The sequence below is a fragment of the Chanos chanos genome, chromosome 2, assembly GCF_902362185.1.
Source record: "Chanos chanos chromosome 2, fChaCha1.1, whole genome shotgun sequence".
Classification (NCBI taxonomy): Eukaryota; Metazoa; Chordata; class Actinopteri; order Gonorynchiformes; family Chanidae; genus Chanos; species Chanos chanos.
Window position 1 is genome coordinate 44792700 of NC_044496.1, and position 25636 is coordinate 44818335.

A 25636-nucleotide genomic window follows, 5' to 3' on the forward strand; every position below is an offset into this window, starting at 1 on the left:
CTTGTATATGGAAAGAGTGAAAGGAGAGATTCCAGGGTGGAGGAGGATTCTCTCTGCTCTGTCCCGGGCAGCTCACCCCTCTGCTTCTCCGCCTGTCAGCTCATCCCAGGCTGGTGATGTTAGAGCGGCCACCGGGGGGAGCCACTATGCGGTGGCCAGAGCGGCGGGGGACGTTATCATCGACCTGAGCACCTGAGTGAGGGTTAAAGTTTGTCACAATCAGGAAATATAGAAACACAAACAATACGTCAACTTAAGGAGCCAAAACCTCCTCCTACATGGACCACTCTGTCTGCAAAATGAATGATTAAAGTAAACAGTCAATACAAACTCAACAAACACAGAAATGCAACTAGTCTTAGAAGGAAGGACCAACTCCACTAGTCTAGGAGACTCTACCCTAATGTCTAACACAGTAACAAGGCATTCATAACCAGTGAGTAACACTTCTGTTAAGCAATTAAAATGCAAGTTAAAGGGTCTCATGGTGTGTTTTTTGACATGACAGGTGTGCATAAAACAACGCAGCTGACATTATGAATGCCTTTTCTACTGATCAATGTTTCTAAGCAGTTTTTTCATGAAACGTTGCTGTGTGTTCACAGTACTCCAATACATCATGCTTCAGCAGTTTTTTTTAATTAAACAGAAACAAGAAATGACAGAGGGGGCAAGGAGGAAAGCCACAAGATGGAACACCATCTATAAATGACAAATATTTCCCACAATGCCATGCAACACATGTCCACTTCACAGATGACAGCAAACTCTTGGCTGTTGATATGATAGTGGCTGAACTTACCCATAATGTTTAAAATTGAGGACTGATTAAATTGGATTTGGATTGGGTCTTTGCTTTTTTTTTCACTCACTATTCACTCACTCACTCCCCCTCTCTCACTCTCTCTTTGTTTTCATAAATAGCTAATTAGCGATCACTTGAATCTCATGTCATTACTCTCATCTAGTCCATAATATGGTTAGACTATTCTGATCAGATTTAAATGATGTGTGACAAAAATGATTCTCAAAACTATTAATCCATTAGTTTGCCTTTGGACAAACATCTACTGTGTAGAATAACGAATGTGTGTTGGTAATGATTGCTTGTAATGTGTTACCTTGCTGTGGGTATTCCGGTCCTGAAATATATAAGATGCATTGGATCAGCTTAGCAGTAAACACAATAACAATGAAATCACAGGATATGGTCTTCCAGTAGTTTCAAAATTAACTAAAAAAATCATCTTTAGTCCATGCTAGCTAAACTCAACTCACAACGGTCAGTTTACCAGAAACCTCTGGAGGAACATTTCAATGTCCTTCAAAAAAAAAAAGAAAAAGAAAAAAAAAAGGCTTACAGCATCGCAAATCTTTCTCATAGACAGGGCTACCATAACTGCTGGTCAGTCTGTTTTGATTGTTATAATTATGTTATTATTTCTTATCATTATGTTGGAGAAGATGTATCAGTGACTGTTTCATCTGGATTGATTGCACTGTGTGTGATCACAGATTAGACCTTATATATATATACATATGTATGTTAACATAAATATCAAATATCTCCCCTCAAATGCAGTTTTAATTTCCTCTGAGTAATGCTATTTCTAAATGATCCTTATCTTAAGTCTGACCAAATATAAAGCTGATCACCGAGGCATGTTTTTCCTCAGATAAAACGATAAACGACTGAGAAAATCAACACATATAAATATTTGAACAAACATATTATGCTAAGCTGCTGAATTGCTGAGGAGAGAATCTCAGATTTCAGAAAGCAGATTTCATCTTCTGCTCTGCACAGAACAGACTTAAGACTTGGTTGTTTTCAGATTAGCCAATGGCCTGCGTGCGAGATCGTCTGATTGGCCGTGAGGGGGTCATGTTTATGAGGTCACGCACAAAGGCGTGAGAAAGTTTACGCTGCTTTGGCTTATCACAGTTAGCAATGATCTACCGCAAAGCGAAGAATATTCCAGATAAGATCAGCAGCAAAGGTAGAAACGTCCTCTTTCTCACTCTCACTCTCTTTCACTGTCCCCTTCTGATATCATCTTTCACTATGTCTTTGACTACAAAAACATTTTCGTTGTTCCTTTGGCCAAGTGAACTTTTGCTTGAAAGGTATTACATGTCGGCAGCCAATAGTTGCATCAAGGAGAGATTCATGTACACACTACAACTCCATCACACTCATATATACTCATAACACAGAATGACAACACTATAAGTGCATGATGCATACAGGATAGTGACAAGCACATTAGAAAAGGTGACAAGAGGGCAAAGCTGGTTGTGTATTAGTAGGGGGGGGGGGGTCAGTAAGGTTGAGTGGGAGGGACTGGATGGCAGATGTGCAGTTTTGATCCTTAAAAATACTCGGACAAAGCTCCACATTGCTCGGCTCACCTGATAGGCTGAAATTGGACTGATGAAGGTTTCTGATTGGCGGAGGCTGGTTCTTAGCAGGGGAGGTCTTGGCGGAGGGAGCAGGGGTGATGTATTTGGGTGTGGCAGGAACATCACAGACTGGTCCATCATACATTCCTCGAGACACCCCCGGCATCCCAGACACCTACACAACACAGACGGACATAAGTCTGGCATTGCTCTCGCTGAATCCCAGTGTACTGTTAGATAATTCCTAAACCAGGTGCACCGTCCAGAAATGCTCCTTTCAACCTGAGCCTTTATTTAGAGCTGTTCCATAGTGAAGCCTCTCTTTTAGAGATGTTTCATCTGATCTTTTGAAAAGCCTTTTCAGGCCACAGTGAAATGAAATATTAACGGTACAATACTGCCATTCAGTGGCAAAATAAAACATTGCAATTTAGTTCCTCAGCTGCAAACACACAAGTATGTATCAAACAAACAATTAGTCAAAATAACAGGCAACTGCAAAAAAAAAAAAACCCACACATTTAAAAGACATTGTTCATTAACATTTATTCTCATGATTTCAAAAATATGAGATATAAGCTTATGCTGACTGACCCAGACGCACGCGCTTACACACACACACGCACACACACACACACACACACACACACAATCACCACACTTCTCAGATTACAGAGTTTGCAACAGCGGTGCTAGTCTTACTTTACTCCTCATTTTAATGCGCTGGTAGGCATAGTCTGGAAAAGGTTTGCGTGGGATGAAGCGTCCCGTGCCCTGCTGAACATTCAGGTTTCCATCTTCATAAACCACTTTCCCTTGACAAATCACAACCTTAGGACCACCACGGCACTCCATCCCCTCAAAGATGTTATACTCCACAGCCTATGAGAGATTAAGAGTGAGAGAGACAGGGAGAGGGAGACTAAAGCGGACATTTGGATTTCCCAGAGATTATGTAGTTGACATAAAATTAACATGTTGCTGAAATATGAAACCAGCATTTTACCCAAAAGCTTAAAATACCAGGGGACAGATGCATTATATTCATTCAGATAGCATAACTGATTATCTTGTCATATGTGTTCTGGTTTTAAAGTGCAGAGGTTTCTGTAAGCTGTTATTAACGCATGATTCCAAACCACCCTACAACACTGCCTCCAAAAATCAGAAACGGGCCAGATTGTGCCAGTCTGCTCCAATCTCTCACCGACTGCTGTGTTTTGGCAGTGATGGTCTTGATCTTGTCTGGGTCCCAGATGACGAGGTCAGCATCAGAGCCGACAGCTATCCGCCCCTTGCGAGGATACAGGTTAAAGATCTTGGCAGCATTGGTGCTGGTTACAGCCACAAACTGGTTTTCATCCATTTTACCAACTGCCTATGACAGAGAGAGACAGAATCAGAAAGAGAGAGTTTAAATGAACTTGCATTTTGTTTTTAGGAGCATAATATAAACACACGGCATCACTGACCATAGAAACGACTGCACCCCCCCCCCCCCCCCCCCCCCCGGGCTCTACAGAATTAAGACTGCAGAGTGTGGGTGGAAATGTTGACAGAGTGCCAAGTGTGGGTGTGTGTGTGTGTGAGTGTGAATTTTTGGAGTGTTAACTGTGACAGTGCTTGTGTCATTTAGGAGTGCACATTGTGACAATATTAACGATTAATATTGACTATGTGTGTAGGTCATGATTTCAAGGTCTCACCACAGCCTTATCCCAAACAAACGCCATTCTCTCCTCCACACCATTGGTCCCCTCTGGGATAAGAGTGAAGTTGTCCTTCCCAATAGCCTTCTGGGAAGTGGAGTAGACGCAGTGAGCACTGCCCACTACCTGTAGATCTCCACTGTTAATAAATACATGACTTATTAACCAATCAATAATCACAAAATGTTACATCAGTAAAATCAAAAGCCATTTATCCTTTTCATGCCCTCTAACATTATTACAGTGCAAAGCGTGTTTGTGCAACATTATTTAAAAAAAGAATTATTATCAGTTTAGCTACACTTATTTTATACGCAGACTGAAAACTCTCAGGGTTCAAAGCATCAGTACCAGGCCAGCATGGAGGTCAGGTGATCAGGAGTTGTAGGATCCGGGCTCAGGGGCGGTGATGTCACAAAGGCAGCGGCCTTAGCCCAATTTTTGCTCCAATAATGTGTGCCATCCGTGGCTATGCTTGCTGTGATTGGCTCGCCAAATACCACAGCTCCTGTTAGGTTCAACCAATAGTAAGGGAGAGATAATTACATTCTGAGGTTCAGTTCAGTCTGAGGATTTTTTGATGCTATAAAAAGCAAAGATTGAGAGAAAAAGAGAGAAACTACTACTGTCAAATTATGTAACATATATACTGAGTAAAACAAAAAAATCAGACATGTAAGCATGTTTAAGTATGATCTGAAGCTTTCTGATACTGTGACAGAGGAATATCACAGAGACCTACCTTTCTTTCTAGAAAGTGCCACGATGTCAGCTGCACTCTTGCTCATAACTTTAGTGATGTAAACAGGGCAGTTAATGCGGTTGCCAAGTGTGATGGCACGAAAAACTGCTTCAGATTCCAGCTGGAGGAGTGAGAGTGACGGACCCAAACACACAGACACACACAGACACACACAGACACACACACACACACACACACACACACATACACTCTATATAACCTCTGTCTCTACCATTACTGAACAGTGATGACTGAATGACTGATTGACTGAAGGACTGAATGATTGAATGATTGAATGACTGAATGACTGAATGACTGAATGATTGAATGACTGAATGATTAAAGGACTGCATGATTGAAGGAATGAATGATTTATTGACTGAATAACTGAATGACTGATTGACTGAATGACTGAATGACTGAATGACTGAATGAATGAATGAATGAATGAATGAATGAATGAATGACTATATGACTGAATGACTGATTAACTGAGTGATTGAATGACTGAATGACTGACTGAAGAACTGAATGACTGAATGACTGAATGACTGAGGGACCGAATGACTGAATGATTGCTTGACTGAATGACTGATTGACTGCATGACTGAATGACTGCACGATTGAATGACTGAATGATTGAAGGACTGAATGACTGAATGACTGAATGAGTGAAGGACTGAATGTCTGAATGGTTGAATGAGTGAATGACTGAATGATTGAAGGACTGAATGACTGATTGACTGCATGACTGAATGACTGCACGATTGAATGACTGCACGATTGAATGACTGAATGATTGAAGGACTGAATGACTGAATGATTGAATGAGTGAAGGACTGAATGTCTGAATGGTTGAATGAGTGAATGACTGAATGATTGAAGGACTGAATGATTGAATGACTGAAGGACTGAATGACTGAATGATTGAATGATTGAATGAGTGAAGGACTGAATGATTGCTTGACTGAATGACTGATTGACTGCATGACTGAATGACTGAATGATTGAATGACTGAAGGACTGAAGGACTGAATGACTGAATGATTGAATGAGTGAAGGACTGAATGATTGCTTGACTGAATGACTGATTGACTGCATGACTGAATGACTGCACGACTGAATGAGTGAATGAGGGAAGGACTGAAGGACTGAATGGGTGAAGGACTGAATGACTGAATAACTGAATGACTGAACGAGTGAAGGACTGAATGACTGAATGATTGAATGAGTGAAGGACTGAGGGACTGAAGGACTGAATGATTGAATGAGTGAATGAGTGAATGATTGAATGATTGAATGAGTGAAGGACTGAATGACTGAATGATTGAATGAGTGAAGGACTGAAGGACTGAAGGACTGAATGATTGAATGAGTGAAGGACTGAATGATTGCTTGACTGAATGACTGATTGACTGCATGACTGAATGACTGCACGATTGAATGACTGAATGAGTGAAGGACTGAATGAGTGAAGGACTGAGGGACTGCAGGACTGAATGATTGAATGAGTGAAGGACTGAGGGACTGAATGATTGAATGAGTGAATGACTGAATGACTGAATGATTGAATGAGTGAAGGACTGAAGGACTGAATGATTGAATGAGTGAAGGACTGAATGACTGAATGATTGAATGAGTGAAGGACTGAAGGACTGAATGATTGAATGAGTGAAGGACTGAATGACTGAATGATTGAATGAGTGAAGGACTGAATGACTGAATGAGGGAAGGACTGAATGACTGAATGACTAAATGAGTGAATGAGTGAAGGACTGAATGACTGAATGAGTGAAGGACTGAATGAGTGAATGACTGAAGGACTGAATGATTGAATGAGTGAATGACTGAATGAGTGAATGAGTGAAGGACTGAATGACTAAATGAGTGAATGATTGCTTGCCTCCTCAGGTCTGCTGAGTGCATGACCCTCTGGTCCAGTGATTCCCATGCTGAGGATCTTATTTTGCTCCTGAGCGATCAGATCGCCATTCTCAGCATGCACCAGGACCACCGCACCAAGATCCTTCAGGAAGGCTAAGGCTTCATACAACTTAGACAGAGAGACAGAGAGAGGGAGAAATAGAAAGAAAGAGAGAGAGAGAAGGGGAAAGAGGGAGAAACTTTGTTTTAATTTGTCAAGCACTGCTCAGTTGAAAAAAATCAATTGGCATTCATTTTCTATGATGTTAAACAAATTTCTCTCCTTTTTCAGTGGTTGCAATGGACGACATCAGTATGAATTCATGACCAGGTAAAGACCACTAATTTCATTCATTGTGCTCAACTCATCTCATTAAATGCTCCTTGGATGACAGATGTCCAGACTGAAGAAACTGTAATTGGTCTATTTTTTTCTCCACTGACAGAAAGGTTGCCCTATAGCAACATTGGGCTTACTCTAATGATGTCCATTGCTGAGGTAAACAAAATTCAGCTATGACATAAACATAAAAACATCTTTACTATTTGATTGCATATAGGTTGTGCTAAGGTTATTAAAGGTAGAAAACCTACTTACAGCAGAGTATACCAGGAGCAGAACATAACTAAATATCCCATATCTAGATCACAGGTAAAACAGATCTAGATCAAAGTTAGAACCTCTGTAGGTTCAACCTAAAGTACAAGGTACAACTGACCACAAGTAGACCATGCCCAAATTAGAATTCATCTAAAGCAGATCATGTTTAACCTATTTAGGGTAGAACAAGCATAATGTAGAACATATCTACGGTGAAGCATAGCTAAAGCAGATCATACTTACGTTATAACACACCAAAAGACTAATCATACTACTCTAGGCATGAGCCTTAGTTCTTGGATGTGACAGTAAGCAGAGCTGGGAAGTAATGGAGTACAAATACTTCATTACTGTACTTAAGTAGAGTCAGGTCTCTGTACTTTACCTGAGTATTTGTTTTTCCGACATCTCTTTACTCTTCCCCCCTACATTTTAACACAAATATCTGTACTTTCTACTCCTTGCATTTTCAAAACAGGCACATCACTTTAGTTTTAATGCATTTGAGGGGAATTATCGAATATTTGTTATTCTGCATCATTGCGCGCCTTCCCAACATCAAGACCGATTAAAACCTAAACGGATGGGACAATAGCACATAGAAAAGACAATCTCTTGGTGTATCCATTGGTGCATATCAGACGCACGACAGAAGTAACAAGATGAAAACAACGTAAAAGACATAACAAGATGAAACGGGCAAGAAAGGGAAACTCAACCGCGGAGAAAGGCGTCCATTGAATGTGATGTCTGTGACGGGGAGAACTAGAAGCAACATGGATGAAAGTGAACCAGACAACGTTGCCAACAAAGCAGATTCAGAGCAGCAAGACAATCCCCATCCATGGCCTTATTTAAAAGAACTGTTTGTGGGTAGTCGCGTAGAGATGAGGGAATTTCTAACAAAAGAGTTTAAGGCTTAATTAGACCTGAAGCGTGTTCTCGTGTTGATCATAATCTTTTGAGTTCTTTTGCTCACATTGAAAACTGAGTTACACGTCGGAGCGAAGTTAATGTTCATTATTTTCAGTATATTGTTTATCTATTTTATTTGAAGTTAGAATGGTTTAATAGTCTTTGAATTATTTTAATATGACGTGAGGTTCAGTTAGCTTTGCACAGAAACAGTCGGTAGAAATGTCCTTCACAGGGCTACTTTTTATTTTTATACTTTGAGTACATTTCAGAGCCTGTACTTTTTCACTTTTACTTGAGTAAAGAAGTTGAATCAGTACTTTTACTTTTACCAAAGACCTTTTTTACACAAGTATCTGTACTTCTACTCGAGTAAAGAACAGTAAGAGTAATTTTAACAGTTTGGTACCTGAGAATCTGTCATCTGGTACAGATCTTTATATGCCATGTAGACCTGGAAGGAGTTCACTCCTGTTAAAGACAAACAGAAACTTCAGCATGCTATATTTAAAGAGGAGAGTGGCTATTAAACATAGACACATTCACTCTCACAAGGGTGCCTGGAAAGCAGAGGGGGAGGGGATGAACAGATAAAAGAGAAAGAAAAAGAAAAAAAGAGTGACCTTTCTCCTGGATGAGCAGCTCCAGTTCCTCTTTCACTCCTTCATGCCACTGAGGGATGTCCACGTGGAGAGAGTAATCGCAACATGACTTCTTGTCTGCAGCATCCTGCCATTTCTCAAATGCCTGCAGGAGGCTGTCGCCTGGCTGCGCGGTCACGTGATCAACTGCAGCACAGCACCACACACACTCAGACAGGGTTTTCATCACAACACAAATATTACAGCAGTGTCTTTAACCCAGGCCTCACAGCACTGTCTTTAACCCAGGACGTCACTGATTCCGTGCTTGGTAAGTCATAGCCCTGTACCAGGTGTGCTAGTACTGAGCTATGTGAAGGGCAAAGAGCACTTGAGCACTAGGTTGAGAAATACTATTTTAGCCTGAACAGCTATTCCTGCAACTTTTGATACAAGTATCATATAAACTGAATATAATTTCAAGACAATATCAAGACATGAATACAGACAATTTCAAGACATGAATATAATTTCAACAAGATTAAATGAATATATTTTTATCATTTGAACTGTTGTGATATATTCCAACACTTTATCAGCATATTCTTACAGAACATCACTCACTGATCATAGTGGTGCCACCCGCAAGGGCAGCCTTGGTGCCCTGGTAGAAGTCATCAGTAGTGGGTGTGCCCAGGTAAGGTTTCTGCAGACAGGTGTTCACGTCAATGCCACCTGGAATCACCATCTGTCCATTGGCCTCGATCACCTTCACTCCACCTGGCACAATCAGGTTCTCCCCCAACTGCCTGCCAATCAAAAACAGAGGAGATCAGGTATGAGGTAATACTAACTGAATAAAATACATTTTCAAAATGATTAACAAAGGACACATGGGAAAATTATAGACATATTCATTATTTGTGCAGTATTTCATATGTGTATTCAGTCTAATACAGACCCTTCAATATTCCAGCACAATGAGCATTTAGTAAATTGTAAACAACTAGGAATCAACTGCTAATCTAAGAGGGATAAAAAATATTTAAATATTTCATAAATGACCCCTATTCCTTTTTTAGTCCAATAAGAATCTGCATATCAGAAAGTGATTCCGTGGTTCGTGACTGAAGGGAGGTCTTAGCTTAGCCCTATCAAGGCTGCAGAGATAACATCAATGTTGGTTAGTGTTTGATGATACCTACTTAATCACGCCATCCTCCAGGTAAATATCAGCATAGAAAGACTGGTCATCATTAACCACATGCCCTCCTTTAATGAGCAATCGTTCACTCTGCGGAAAGGAAAGGAATGAAAAAGGCTTGTGACAAATATTAAAAGACCAAAACTTTAAGAATTTTTTTTTTTCTGCTTTATTTTCTGTGAACTGGAAGTGGGTCACAGGACTGATGAATCTCCTGTCTGGGATGGATCTGCTCTCTGATGGAGAGAAGTCTCTGTGTCCACTCCACTGCTCACTCGGATCACAGGGCTGGAGAAGGACTGGGAGGGTGTCAGATGTGAGTGTGGAACTGTCTTATACGTTCTGTTTATGACTGGGCTTCAAATCAAATTGCTTCACAGACTCAGATGATGGGTGGATTTGAGAAGCAAAAACCTCTAGCTGGGTAACGCTCATTGACTGAGTAACATCAAGAGCTTTGATATTAATAAATAATATTAAGTGGAGAGTTCTGTTCTCATATGACTAAAACATCAATAAATTATGATAAATGAAAAATGCCAAGGGTTTATTCATACTTCCTCATGACAGACCTTTCTGCAACTTTGGATAGAGCGAACACATCGTGTTCCTCTCTCTCTCTCTCTCTCTCTCTCTCACTCTCGCTCTCTCTCTCTGACCACTGAGTCATAATTTAAGCTTTTGATTGGTGTGATAGCCGGATCTTATACTGCCCAAGCTGCTGACACTAATACTGGTAAATTAATGGTTCGCGCAGTGCACTTCACATGTCCCACTCTCACTCAACACAAGGCAGAATGTTAAACTAGCAATGAGGAGAGAAATAAGGATAGACTATATAAAGCTAAGATAGGGGTGGGTGGTATTTCGAATATACTCGATATATCACGGTTTGTGCTACGTCCTATGGCTCTCTCCCTCTCACAGAGACAAAAAGAAAAAAACTCACATAGATACGTCACACACACTCGCCAGCCCATCCAGACCACTCTCCTGGCCGAGTGTTAAACCTACTTTTAGCTAACCATAGCTAGCTTTACCAATCAGGAATATCAAGTGTTTTCACAACAACCACGCAGTTAACTTAATCAAACACATGGATTACCGAAGGATTTGATAGCTGCAAACAGTTGCATAGAATAATTCTGAAGTTTTAGGCATATTGTCATACATTATCAAAGACAAATGTGATCATACACCAACACAGTGCTTAAACAATATACATTTGACACACAAAGTTATTGTTTATTAGATTAGATTAGATTACATTAGCCCCAATTTAACTGTGCAGAGTACAAGTACACAGCCAGACTTAAAGAGCGTCCAGCCAAAAGGGAGTGTGAGCAGAGCCCATCTACATAGAGCCTGTCCACTTCCTATTAATGTCGTTGTGGCGAAATTGGCTGCAGTTCACCTTGAAGGCGCTCACGAGAGAGTCCTCAATGAATGGGAGTAAATGGAGCTAAACGGCTAAAATAATTATTTACACCTGCTTCTAGACAAAAAAGCCCACATTTTAATTTAGTTTTTGTAAATATAGTATAGATTATATATCAGAATTGAAATGAAAAAAATACTAATGGCTATTTTGCCCATAAAACACTATGTATGCTGATTGGTCAGTTAAGGAGTTACGACTGATTGTGTATGTAACAATATGCTAATCATGGTGCCGTTAATGACTGTTCCACGCAGTCACTAAAATGGTTTGAGTGCTGTGGCTTGAGTGCCGTGTTCTTTGAATATCTACACGACACATGAATTGGGAAATGAAATTAAAATAAAGCAGAGTTTAAGGTATATTTTGTTGTTGTTATTCTGCATCTCACATATAGTCCTAAATGCCATAAAGCTGTAATGCTGTAAAGCGGCTTGTGGTGCGTGACGTCACAAATACTTAAAGAGAGGTATTTTACAGCAGTTAGAAATGGAACTATATCTATTGTCTTGACCCCTTATACCGAAAACATCATGAAAATTACAAGAAAAAAATTTTTACCCCATAAAAGTTACATTTTTGGGGGTACAGCTCCATAGGCCCCCATTCATTCTGGACTCTCTCATAAGCGCCTCCTGTGCTCCAGGAATTTCTGAGAGTGGAAGTTCTCTCCTATTTAGAAATTCTCTGGTTCAGTTTAAACAACGTTGAAATGTTCACACATGCGTGTTGCAAACCAGGAAGGAATAAGTTGTGTTTCCGATTACGTAACTATGCGCATGTGCATAGCCTAAAACACGTCAATTAACATTATACAACTACGTGCATGGCCTTAAAACTTTTTTAAAACTCTTTTTATTTCTTTCTTTCAAGCAAACAGTGCTATCATTTAATTGTTGAAAAAAATGTTTCTAATATAACATTCTTAATAAGGTAACATAAACCAGTACGTTTATTAGCTACACAAAAGTTTCTGTTCTGTGACACAAAGCGAGCCAGTTTCCTTGTTTCCGAAGATCTGCTAGCTAGGCCTTACGGCACACTGGAATCCTGTATCCACTGAACAACCCAAAAGATGAGTTAAGTCTTCAGGTGTCTTCAGGTACACTCATCTACTGCATGGAACAGTCAAACTCAAGCTTTCGAACTTAGGTTTGTGAACTTGTGCTTTCAAACTTGGGTTTTTGAGTCGAGACACGACAGTGGTTTAACTAAATTCAGATCCTTTTGTTTGTAATTTAAAGATTAAAAATAATAAACCTCACTGGGGTAAAGGTCAACACTTGTCAGTTTAGTAAAATAATTAACTTGTAGCGAGTCCGGTTTTCACTGTTTTAAAGAGATGTTAAAATACCTCAAGGACACAGTTCCAAGATCTAGTCCATTAATTTCACTACCTGGTTAGGGATCTGTGGGATAAAAAAATTTGAAAACTATATTTGATTTGACATAATACTGACTTATGTTTCCCCTTGACCATACATTGTCAAAGCCATGGCAGTGTCATCACACTGTATGAATCCAAGCTCATTGCTGACAAGATTACTTGTGGTAGTATATACAGGCTTGCAGAATTCTCTGCACAGAGCTGAATTATACTATTTATAATTTAAATTAGGTACCTTGCCTAAATTAATTAATAAATAAATAAGTGTGTTTTGTGAAAGTTTAGCATGAAACAGTCTCTAACCATCGTGGATACTGTAAATTTTGCACTTAGACTTAAACAAGTATTCCAACCACTCCCACCCGCCACAGCACAGCAAAGCCCATGCACTGGCTCTGGTTACCATGGCAGCAGCCCACACAGAGAGCTTTACTCTAACAATTAGAGGGTCCACTCAGAGGAGATGATCTCATCCAGTCTGGACCAATCAGAGACCCCATCTAGAACTTGACCTATTAAACCTGAAAACATTTGGCTCTACAGAAGTATACTTCAACAGTAACAACACATACAACACCAATCTTACTATCATTAATCAGTAAAAATCTGAGCAGTATCTGAAAACAATAAAAATGACAGTAATTTAGCAGGATCATAAGGAAATGCTGTTTGTTTGAATTGTATTGGTCTTTGAAAGGATCTTTGGAAGAGAGGGAGGGAGAAATAGAAGAGGGGAGACATTTTTGGCATAGCTTGGGTGTCTGGTGGGCATCTCTCAGTATGGGATTAAAAAAGTGGGTCAGGGAATGAATTTAATCTGCTTTATGACACTTAGCCAAGATAACACCATTCTTTTCACCTTTTGTTTTTCTTTACCAATACTGGTTCTCTACGTGCCTCACATTCCCAGTTTTCCACACCTCACATTCCCAGTTTTTTTTTCCAATGAGAGCACAGGCTTGGGTTGATCCAATAATTAGCCTGCTTCATCTGACTGAGAGATGATGGAACAGGATTACAGTATTAACACAGGCACCTGTTGAGTCTGCCTGGCTCCTGTTAATGTGATATACAGAACATGTACAAGAGAGAAATAAACAAAGCATGTTGCAAATTGCATAAAGCAACCTGTGATACAAAAATTTACTTTAGGGAAAATGCACTTTATAGAGCAGATAAACCCCTTTCTCCAGCACTACAGTACCACACACATATTACCACGAAGTCAAAGAAAAAGCATATAATTATTGCCCCAGAACAATGGTGAATATTTAAGGCATTAGAGGTTCTACTGTCCTGCTGTGTGCCCTAATGCTTAAGGAAGAAACATCGCAATAATCCAAAAGGGCTACGGACCAACCCCAAAAACATCAGTTGCTATAACAAGTAAAATAGCCTAAATAAAACCTTTAAGGTGTTAAAAGATAATATTCATGATCGATCGGGTTAAATAATTTAAATTCATTCTGGAAAAATTCGTCCTGGTCAGTCCACAAAACTATCTGTCGCTATCACAGCCTTTGCTGATTATAATGGTCTCTGTTCTCTTTGGAAGATGTTCATCCGTCTTTATTAACGAGACCGGTAGATGGGCGTCACCACTTTATGCCCATTCATACCAAATGAATGCATCTTCTCTGTTAAATGTGAACGTCAGGTACTCCGCGGAACGAAGCCGGCATTGTTAGTTATTACCAGATGATTTAAAGACTGATCGTTGTTTAACGGAGATTCTTTGACAGATGTTTAATTTTAGGAGAGAACAGGCGCGCTGTACAATATTAGCAGCAGCAGTCTTTGGAATATATATGGCAGGTGTGAGAAAACCATTAGTCAAACCGGTTGAATAATGGACGAGAGATGCAGGGGCACCGCCTTCCATGACCGAACACTGTGGCACGTAACCACATTAAACTTAACAGTTAAGGCCTCGGTATAGTTTAAAGCATATGTCTGACCATTGTTCACTCTCTCTCTCTGTCTGGCTCTCTTTCTCTGTACTGGCTGCACACCAAACGGGTCTGAATGAATTTTTAAATTGGGCGAGAAATCAAAAAATGAATTTTATGAAAAAGATGTAGAAGAAACCGTTCAACTGCACGGTTTTGCAAGAGTCCAGATACCAGTATGTAATATTGCACGGTGTCTGAGCACCGATTGCACATCAGGATGACGAGACAACAAAAGGGAGGTTTATAAAAGAGAAAATCTTACTTCAGATCTTACCGTCAAATGAGGGATGCTCTTCTTGCCTTGATACCCTGTACCGGACATTATCTCTACTGACAAATTAACGACGGCAAACCTATTAGATGAAAAAATAGGATGATGTCGTTTATTAGGATGCAGACACGCTATCTAGAATCGCAGACGACAGAGCCGCGCCTCCCGGTGATTGACTCTGTACCCGGTATATAAAAAAGAACACTCTAGCGCCCTCATTCAGCTACATCCGTTCGTCACTTTGTCCGGTGTCCAGCTCAATGCATCCACTGAAGTCAGACTGTGTGTATGTTATTCATGCAACCACGGTAATGGACAGGCTGATATCATCCACGACGAGGTTAAACTAGTGTCACTCGAATTTCTGACACTATTTAAATTTTCATATATGTGTAAGGCCTAAAGAAGCTGCACTTATCAAAGCCTTTACACTTCAATTCGAGGCCTCCTGTGAATGGAAATTCACGTCAAATAATTGTTAAATTAGTAACATGAACATTTACATTACCAACTCATTAACAGAGCTCATACAAATGAATTGATGAAATATTTCCAGGCATATGAATCGCATGCTGATAAATGTTGAAGGCCTAGGGATAAATTGAGATTTTGCTCAGATAATCACCAGAGGGCGTCTCTGCCTCCCAGTGTGAACATACTGTTCTCAGGCATCCTGACTGCGCCGGTGCCTGATACACCTTAGTCAGCAGTTTCCAACCCCCATACCCACAGATTCTGCTGGGGAACTGATCATTAATACGTCATTCAATCAGATGGAATCATGAAGAAAAAAGTCCGATGGTCAAAGAAGCGCCTTTTTCCTCTACACCTCTTAGTCAAATTGTTATTAAAATGTCTGTTAACACGAGTTGTTCAACGTCATAACTAATTTGATTAAATTTGGTTAATCTAAAAATGGCATAAAAGTTTCCCCTCACACTTGTATATCCCAAATATGATCATGCATCTGAAAAGTTATGGCTGGTCAGGACTCCTTTCCCAAAGAGACACGAACACCTCATCTGCTTTTGTAAAATAAATAAACAAATAATTTTTACAAATTAAGAGTCATTTAGCCCAAAACCCCATTTACATGCAACACTTTAATTAGTCATGTAGTTTATTAAGTTACCATGGATGGGCCAAGTCTAGATCAATTCTCTTTAATGCTGTGTTGTCTCCTCTACCGCTTTCTATTACTATGACACATACTGTGGCTTGCTGCTCCTCTATCCTGTGAGCAGTATCTCATCTCTGTGGCAGACACCTCAGTTTTAATCAGCCCTACTGAGAAGCATATGTCTGAGTGTTTTTGCAGGCAAAGAAGCGCTACAGCTCATAGCTTCTCCATTAAATGAACATGTCAGATTATTGTTGATGAGATTTGACTACGTGAGGGAAGTGAGTTAAGGCATCTCATTTCATGTTTTCAGGATGTTTGTTCAAATGCGATGGTATGCACTGGGGTGCATTTGGAGGGGCATCCCCAGTGCAGAAGCAAAGGAAACACTCACCTCAAAGCAAGCAGTAATTGGACCACAGAAATAATATTCTGAGTGAATAGTAACATCCCACTCTAAGATGCGAACATGTGGTTCAGCAAACAACAATAAGATCTCACCATCAGAAATGGCACACTCATATTTTTTTTTTTTCTAAATGTGTATTTGACCTACAAAAGGCCTGATTACTGACATGACACATTGGTTGGTCTAATTAGTCAGGCAGTGCAACAATGGTTTTTGTAAATGAGGGAGCATCATTTATGTCAGTGTCAGTGAGGTATATGAGGAAGTATGTTTACTCTTTATAGGCTGAAAGATGTTATGAGTGCAGATAGATTATGAGTGATGGTAAAGATAAGGAGTAATATGATGGACTAGTCAACGCAAAAGCTGAGTTTAGGGTTACCCTGAGGTTTTGGTTAATCCTCCTCCAGGACAAAGTTTTTTAAAATAAAGTGAAGCATACCTCAAGCTACAGTAGCTTTCAGCACAAGGTTATGCTGGTATGAGAGATAAACTGCTAATCCGAATGGTAAACTGGTCCATAAATAATCTATATGACGCACAACAGGGGAAGCACTATGTGAAAAAAAAAAAAAATGATATCCACTCCAGTAAATCAAGAACTGCTCAAAACACTAGGAAATAATGCCTTATTTACCCTTGAGTATTGATAGTTACGATCAATGGAGGCCTAACAGCTTTCACATTTTTAGTCATTGGGGAATGATAAAGGTCAAAGAGCCAAAGTTCCTTCACCATGCTAAAAAATAGATAGAACTGTGGAAAATATAAGTGTTGCTGTAAACTTTGCAATAGCTAAACGTGGGCAAAAATAACTTGTTACTCACACACGATTCTGAGGATTCCAGGAGATTTCAGCTGGAAAGCTACAGAGTGGGAACTAGCGGTCAACTGATGAATAGCTGAGCGATATGGAAACATGCGTTAGGGAAACGCGTGTGACGTATCACTCACTCTGAGGTTTTTCCAGGCTGCATTATTAGTGTGTGTGGGCTCTGACTTTCTGCCATGTAGTTGAAAACTTTCTGTTTGAAAGCAGCACTGATAGGTAAACTTCCTGCTTATTAGAACTGTTTGCGTAATCAAAATTCAAGCAAATTCGTCTGCTCAAACAATCATTTATCAAAACCATCAAATAAAAAGGGTGCTATATTTCCTGAGGGATTAAAGTCATACATGCTATGTGTCTGTCCAAAGGGAAAACCCCAACAATTGATTAAGATGACCCAACACCGTAGTACAGGTAGAGAAATTAGATGGTTGTGGGGGACTACGTAAATATTTCCACTGAGTTGGGGGTTTTGTCTGTGTTGAGCTCTCCTCTGCTTTTCCATCTCTCACAGAACATTAGCTGAATATCTCACACCATCAAAATGCCATGAAACAATACATCCAGTAAAGTAACACCAATTACACCGATTTGTGCAGAAAATCAGAGATGAAATGAACGACTGTTACATTTAATCAACCTATAAGCCAGGGTGAAGTCTCCCTAGCAAATATAACCTCCATCTCTGAGTGTAAAGGTCGTAATACATGGTGTCTTGTTCACAGATTTAATCACTTTCATAAATGGATCGGCATCATCTTGTGGTTGTTTGTAAAGAAAAAAATCTGTTTTAAAAGTGGGGGGAAAGTGAATCTTGTTTTTGCTGGAAAAAACATATTAGCAGTATTGAGTCACATACTCTCACATGCGGCAGTACACACACACACACACATATATATATACACATGTACCCTCATGAATTCACAGATCCAGTGCACTCATCTCATGAAATATTTTTCCCTGAGCAATGAGTCACTGTTTAAAAACCCCACTACAGTAGCTCTGTGCAACACCGACATGAGGACATGATGTCACTTCCTGCTGACCTTCACCACCTGTGGCTTACACCACAAACTTCCCATCAACAGATAGATAGATAGATAGATAGATAGATAGATAGATAGATAGATAGATAGATAGATAGATAGATAGATAGATAGATACTAAAACTGAAATAAGTTCATTGTGAGAGGTTCTATGGCACTATGAACAAAAACACTTTTCTTTACTCATTTATAACCATGCCAAGGCTTGTGTGGTGTAAAGGGAAACCGCTGCAGTGTTGCCATCTCACTATGACCAACATTGAAATTCAAAATTCAGGATAAATACATGGATAATAAATGTTTTTATGGAAACAAATTAAAAATAAAAAAAATCAAACCTAGGCCTAAACTTCCTCTCTTTCAAAGACCACTGGCTTGCGGTTATGATTATTAATGACCTAAGAGAGGTTGCTTTCTCAAGTCTCAAGATATCCTCTCAAGTGGTAAAACACACAGAGCACCCCCGCGACACCTCCCCCCCCCCCTCCTTCCCCACCCAAACAAAAATGAATCATTCAGAATCAAATCACCAGGCCACAAATGCCTAATTTCTACAAATTATTTTCTAATAAATTCTACAGATATTTTAAAGTTCTTTTTAGTTTTATTATAAACTTGAGAACCATTAAAAAAAAAAAAAAAAGTAAAATTCTGAATTACTTAACAGGGGTGGTACAGCAACGCAGTGGTTATGGCTATGGCTAGGGGAAAAAAATAAAATACTCACTCACTTAGAGGACTTGTTTGTGGTATCTTAGGAGAGATGACCGACGCAGACAGTCTTTTATGATATTTATTTTTCTCTTCCGAACGGGAGTACAAATGCAAAAGTGGCACTTCGGCATCCAATTACTATCTCACTCAAAGCTTTCTTCTTTTTCTCTTTTAGGTTTCACAACGAACATCAACACAAGACAGCGTCACCCGGTGATTACTCCAGGTAAGGTGTTTTACATATACATATTCACGATATTACATCTCCCCCCTCTTTAGGCTAAATGATTTCCTAACATAACTTTGCAGTATCAAATAATAACAAAACAAGAATAATCCTCAATTCTAACAATCTCATTCATTAACAAGTGTACCAACTACCATCTATAAAGATGTACCGCTTTTTATATATATATATATATATATATATATATATATATATATATATATATATATATATATATTTGTACACATATCAAAGGCGTCCACTTTGCCAAACACCAATGACAAAACAAAATGTACAGTATGATAACGGTTGCCTTACAACTAAACCTTATGTAACACATCAATTTACAAACAAAAATTGTTCTGAACATTTTGCTGTTGTACTTTTTTTTTTCATTAGGTTATGCACTTATCTCACAAAGTCTCTCAGGTAAGCTGGAGAATTTCTCTCTCTCTCAGATCGTCTCAAGGTTGTAGTCTCAGGGTTTGGGGGTTGCTCTGGACTCACAGCTTTTCCAGGAACAGTTTGTACAGTCTCCCTCAACTCTGCCTCCATGGAAAAATCCTTAGTTGCCAGAGGAGTCAGGGTCACTGAACCCTCGGAACCGTTTGACACTTCTTCTGGGACCCTCTCTGGATCTGGTTGCAGAGGTTCCTTAGTGTACCTTGCTCTCATCTGGTCCACATGCCTGCGCAGACTTTGACCATTACCGATGACCACGCTGTATGACACTGGACCTGTACAACTGTTAATGACTCCGGGAACCCACTTCGGACCATAACTGTAGTTTCGGATGAACACTTCATCACTAGGTTGGAAATTTCTCAGTTTGGTGCCTGGATCATGAATTTGTTTCTGCCTCAATTGCCTCTCTTGTATCTTTGCTTTTAGATCCGGTATCAACAGGTCAAAGGTCGATCTTAGTTTTCTGGACATGAGCATCTCAGCTGGAGAATTTCCAGTGGTGGAGTGAGGGGTAATTCGGTAACTGAACAGGAATCTGGAAAGCTTTGTGTCAACTGTCTCGCCTGGCGTTTTCTTTAGTCCATCTTTTAAGGTTTGTTCGGCCCTCTCGGCCAATCCATTCGATGAGGGATGGTATGGAGCAGATGTGAAATGGCGAACACCATTTTGCTTCAAGAATCCCTCGAATTCAGCACTAGTGAAACATGATCCATTATCTGTGATGAGACATTCCGGTATTCCATGTGTGCTGAAACTTTGCCTTAGTTTCTCAATAGTCGCTTGGGAAGTGGATGAGTTCATGGCATAAGCTTCCATCCATTTTGAATGTGCATCCACAATCACCAAGAACATCTTCCCTAGGAAAGGGCCTGCATAGTCTGCATGTAGTCTAGACCATGGTCTCTCAGGCCATTCCCATGTATGAAGTGGAGCCAATGGTGGACTCTTCGCATTCTTTTGGCATTCCCCACAACTGCTCACTTCTCTCTCCACCTCTTTGTCCATCCCTGGCCACCATACGAATGATCTTGCCAATCCCTTCATTTTGGACATTCCTGCATGTGTGCAATGTAACTGTCTCAACAGGATTGTTCGCCCTTGTGGAGGTACGATCACTCTTGCACCCCACAAGACACAGCCCTCTCTGACACTCAAAGCTAGCCTTCTTGAGTAGTATGGTTGCAACCTGGAATCTGTTACTACGGGCTATCCTTTCAGAACATATTCACGTACATGTGACAAGATCACATCTTGAGCTGTCCATTTCCTAATTTGTTCTGCATTCAGGGGAGCGGTGTCTAACAACTCAAGCATCAACACCTTGTCCTCCCCCTGCTCTCCCTCATCCCCCGACTCAGGCACAGGCAGTCTGCTTAGTGCGTCCGCATTTGCGTGCTGCTTTCCCGGTTTGTACACAATTTTGTTCTTGTAGGCTCTAAGCCACACAGACCAGCGCTGTACCCTTGGAGATACCATTTGTGGTACTTGTTTCCTCTCATTGAACAAGGTTATCAGGGGTTTATGGTCAGTGACAATAGTAAAAATCCGTCCGTACAAATACTTGTGGAATCTTTGGATCCCGAAAATCACTGCCAGTCCTTCTTTGTCTAGTTGGGAATAGCGTCTTTCTGCTGGCGTCAGGGTGCGTGACATGAACCCCAAAGGTCTTTCACTCCCGTCCTCCATCTTGTGCGATAAGACCGCTCCTACCCCATATGGAGAAGCATCACATGAAAGAATAAGCTCTTGACTGGCTGAGTAGTGCACCAACACATCTGCAGATCTCAACAGCGCTTTTGATCCACAATGTGTCCCAGGTACTGCACTTCTGTTTCCATAAACGCGCACTTGTTTCATTTCAGTCTCAGGCCGGCTTCTTCCAGCCGCTTCAGTACTTCTCCCAAGTTCCTCAAATGGTCTTCCTCGGTTGTCCCTGTGACTATGATGTCATCCAAGTACACTGCTACCTGTGTTACCCCTTGTAGCAGACTCTCCATTGTCCTCTGGAATATAGCTGGTGCTGAGGAGACCCCATACGGTAAGCGACTATATGTAAAAAGTCCTTTATGTGTATTTATGGTCACATATTTCTGGGACGGCTCATCCAACGTGATCTGTTGATATTCATGACTCATATCTAGTTTGGAAAACTTCTGTCCTCCTGACAGCACTGCGAACAAATCTTCCAGCTTGGGGATTGGGTATTGCTCTAATGAAGCCACCTGATTAACTGTCAATTTATAGTCCCCACACAACCTGACTGTGCCATCGGGCTTCAAAATGGGAACTACTGGGGCCGCCCATTCGGAATATTTAACAGGTGTGATGATGCCCTCTTTCAATAATCTATTAATTTCTTGCTCAACTTTCGCTCGCATGGCGTAGGGGACAGATCAGGGCCTATAAAACTTTGGTGTGGCATTTTCTGCCACATGGATGACTGCGGAGTTTCCCTTCAGTGTGCCCAATTCTTCTTTAAAGACTGAGGCATGTCTCTGAAGTACCTGCTGCAGTGTCATTGATTCATTATGGGCATACTTTATTTCTGCCCAATTTAACTGAATTTCTTCCAGCCAGTTCCTGCCGAGCAAATTTGGCCCTATACCGTTGACCACCACTAAGGGTAAGGACGTTGTCTGCTTTTGATAAGTAACTTTGACCCTAGCTACTCCCAAAATATGGATTTGCTCCCCCGTGTATGTTTTTAGACACATCTCAGTTTTCTCTAATGTTGGGCTGACTTGGGTCTTGCATATTTTCTTGTACTCCGTTTCATTCATGACTGTGACACTACTTCCAGTGTCGAGCTTAAATTTGACTGGATGCCCTTAAATTTTCATGTCGACCTGAAATGGCTTCACTCTCTTTGTGCTTGAGGCTGTTACACTGTTCAGCGAATAGGTACGCTCTGTCTCATCTTCTTCTTTCTCTACAGCTAAGCTATGTGCTCTGTGAGTATTAGATTTTTCAAAGGCATGCTGTCTCTTACTCTCATTTATTTCTCGGGTTTTGCATGCCCTTGCAATATGACCTATTTTTGCACACTTATGGCATTTCTCATTCTTGAATTTACATTCCGTCGCAACATGTCCCTTGCCTTTGCATCTATAGCACTCAACAAGTTTCTCGTGCTTCATTACGCGATTTTCATAGCGTTCTCAAAAGTTAAGTTTGGGTCCGACAACAGCCGTCTTTGTATCCGATCATCATTTATGCCACACACTAATCGATCTCGAAGCCTTTGGTCCAGAGTAGCTCCGTAATTACAATCGTGAGCAAGCTTTCTGAGTTCAGTCACATACTCCATTAAGGTTTCAGTGGGTTTACGGGAGCGAGAGTCGAATTTAAATCTTTGCACGATCTCACTAGGTCTGGGGTTAAAATGGTTTTGAAGGAGACTCACCAACTCATCGTATTTTTGGTCACTGGGTTTTGCGGGGCTCAGAAGATTTCTCATGAGGCTATATGTCGGTGCTCCCACTGCACTGATGAAAATAGCTCTCTTCTTGTCATCATCGTCAATTTCGTTAGCGATGAAAAACTGTTCCATAATTTCGCAGTATTCGTCCCAGGTCTGTAACTTGGAATCAAATGTCGAAAGAGTCCCTATCGTTCACGAGCGATACATCAGTACTGTATCGCCTATAACATTCTAAAGACAAACAGCAAGAGTAATTACGCCCAGCATTCATACATGTATTCAATGAGCAGTTCTCGGTGCATGCTGTTTGCTATACATATAATGAAAATGCAAAGGCTTACAACTATTAATTACAAAAGGGTATGGACAAGGAAAAGCATTCAATTGACTATTACCAGCAGGGCTAACGTTGGCTAACTTGACTAAGATGTCAATAAAAATGCATGTCTGGTTCCTTGAGGCAGACAGTGGATGATTAATGCAACACACTTAAAATAAAAAGTGTATTTCTCAAAATTATGTTGAAGGTTATTCCCCAAACATCTGAATAGTCTTTCCAACTTCCCCTATACTGAATTTAAGGTAAGAGTAACTGACGTTAACTCTAGCTATATTATAATAGCGAACGTAACATCGTCCAAAGCAAGCTCCTAACACTCTGCTCCAACGGTAACTACTATGTATTAGCTTACTACTACAATAAACTACTCATGCATCATATTACCTCTGTCTTCGTCCCCTTTTTGCCTCCTATTTTCTTCTGTTTCTTCCCTGGGCACTGGTCTTTTTAACATTACATATTAATATATAATAATATATTATTTTTATTTAATTTTTTTCAGAGGCGCAAGAAGGGGGTGTGCCAAAAATGGTGAAAAATATACATAACAAGACACGAAAATGTGTCTTTGTTGTCAATTGTCTTTGTTTTGTCATTTAAAATAGGTAAATGCTGTATTTCACACATATTTTCGACGTTACGGCAAGGTCTAGACCGATCACATGAACAAGACAGGCTACTTATTCGTTACAGCTGCGGTCCAATGACGGTATTAATGATGAGAGTTAAAATGTCAAATAGGATTCCAGAGCGCGAAGCTTTGCGGCACTCCGTGATCTAAACTGTCAGCTTGCGTGACACAGAGGAGATAGTACTGGTGAAAAACAGTAAAAGTTAAAAAAAAAAATGTTCCCTCATTTGGGGCGCTTCAAACGACGCCCCTTGCATTTGCCTATACCGCCTTTGCGACGGGCCGGCTCTGATTCTGGTGGGAAAAATAATATTGCGTTGTGAATAAGATAATTAAGTCGTGATCACGAGTTAATAAGGCATTAGATATTAAGCCGTGACCATAACTTTATTATTGCGGGGCCACGACTTTCAGTATGAGATCAAACACCATGGGCAAACTGCGATAGCAGTTCATCCCAAGATTTAAATTAAATTAAATCACATTTATCGATGCTTCATGCGTGATAATAGCCCTACGGAGCTCCCCGGTGTTGTCAGTAAACAACAGATTCCGTATCTTGTGGCACGCATTATTAAGACGTGGCCACAATTTGGTTCACATTCCCACGCCTTACTAACTCGTGGCAACGAGTTACTTGATCTTGTGGCCACGCAATAACATTTTTGTCTGTCTGTCTGTCAGCATTGGGCCGATTGTCATGAACCTTGGTGCGAGAGTGTAGTGTGGACCATGGAAGAACCTATTAAATCTTGGAGCGGATCCGAGTCACGAGGTGGATCCACGTACTGTATTATTTTCCACTTTCGTTAACATTGCGAGATAGCTCTTCCAGTGCCCTTCTAGTTATTAGCCCAATGTTTCTTAAAGCGTATGGGAAGAACATATAATTGCATATGTCGGCTGCATTTTGTCGAGTTTTCCCTTCTTTCTTTCTTTTCTTTTTTGTTTTTGTGAGGCTGATCAGGTCAAGTTTGCAACCAAGCAATGACGTCACTCTTGGAGCGTCGATAGTGGTTAAAACGAAGACGTGGGCTAGTCATCAAGAGGAGCATAGCTAAAATCTGAGTAAATAACTTAAGCAAGCCGTGTACATCCGAGCTCTTTGAGGTATGCATGCTAAAGTGCAGGTACAAGACATCTGAACACCGTAATACATATTTACAACAGCTGCGTAAACAAAGTTAGTTGATGATGAGCTAGTCAGCTGAATGAGAAACGAAGAAGGCCACGTCATGAAACCTTTAACGGTCAGCTAGCAAAATCACTTGGCCCGGATAAGTTACAGTATGCTTGGTTACAAAACACA

At 40.4% G+C, this 25636-nt stretch overlaps 2 protein-coding genes across 3 annotated transcripts; both read right to left on the minus strand.

Moving 5' to 3' along the window:
• Positions 1 to 100: 100 nt before the first annotated feature.
• On the minus strand, positions 101 to 15177 carry LOC115804390 (dihydropyrimidinase-related protein 1-like). Of its 2 annotated transcripts, XM_030764803.1 has the most exons (14): positions 15130 to 15177; positions 10080 to 10168; positions 9499 to 9683; positions 8917 to 9081; positions 8703 to 8764; positions 6758 to 6907; positions 4855 to 4975; positions 4464 to 4620; positions 4110 to 4251; positions 3611 to 3781; positions 3106 to 3285; positions 2413 to 2578; positions 1122 to 1142; positions 101 to 192 (listed from the first exon to the last, which is right to left on the minus strand). In XM_030764803.1, exons 1-14 carry the CDS (start codon positions 15175 to 15177, stop codon positions 101 to 103), a joined length of 1749 nt encoding a protein of 582 aa, XP_030620663.1. The 2 variants fall into 2 exon arrangements, with proteins under 2 accessions (XP_030620663.1, XP_030620664.1); XM_030764804.1 differs by lacking the exon at positions 1122 to 1142.
• A 4701-nt stretch (positions 15178 to 19878) lies between these two features.
• LOC115804890 (uncharacterized protein K02A2.6-like) lies at positions 19879 to 22814 on the minus strand. The gene is given in 2 exon segments (XM_030765378.1): positions 19879 to 21738; positions 21741 to 22814. Coding segments are annotated over 2 exon segments (2433 nt in total). The 5' UTR covers positions 22314 to 22814.
• Positions 22815 to 25636: the final 2822 nt, after the last annotated feature.

Excerpts from the sequence above, each read along its gene's own strand:
- LOC115804390 (XM_030764803.1), bottom strand. The coding sequence starts at position 15,177 with ATGTCCGGTACAGGGTATCAAGGCAAGAAGAGCATCCCTCATTTGACG. Across the intron at positions 10,169-15,129 it reads AGAGCATCCCTCATTTGACG|AGTGAACGATTGCTCATTAA; the intron begins GTAAGATCTGAA and ends TCCTTTCCGCAG. Across the intron at positions 193-1,121 it reads ACCGGAATACCCACAGCAAG|GTGCTCAGGTCGATGATAAC; the intron begins GTAACACATTAC and ends ACCCTCACTCAG.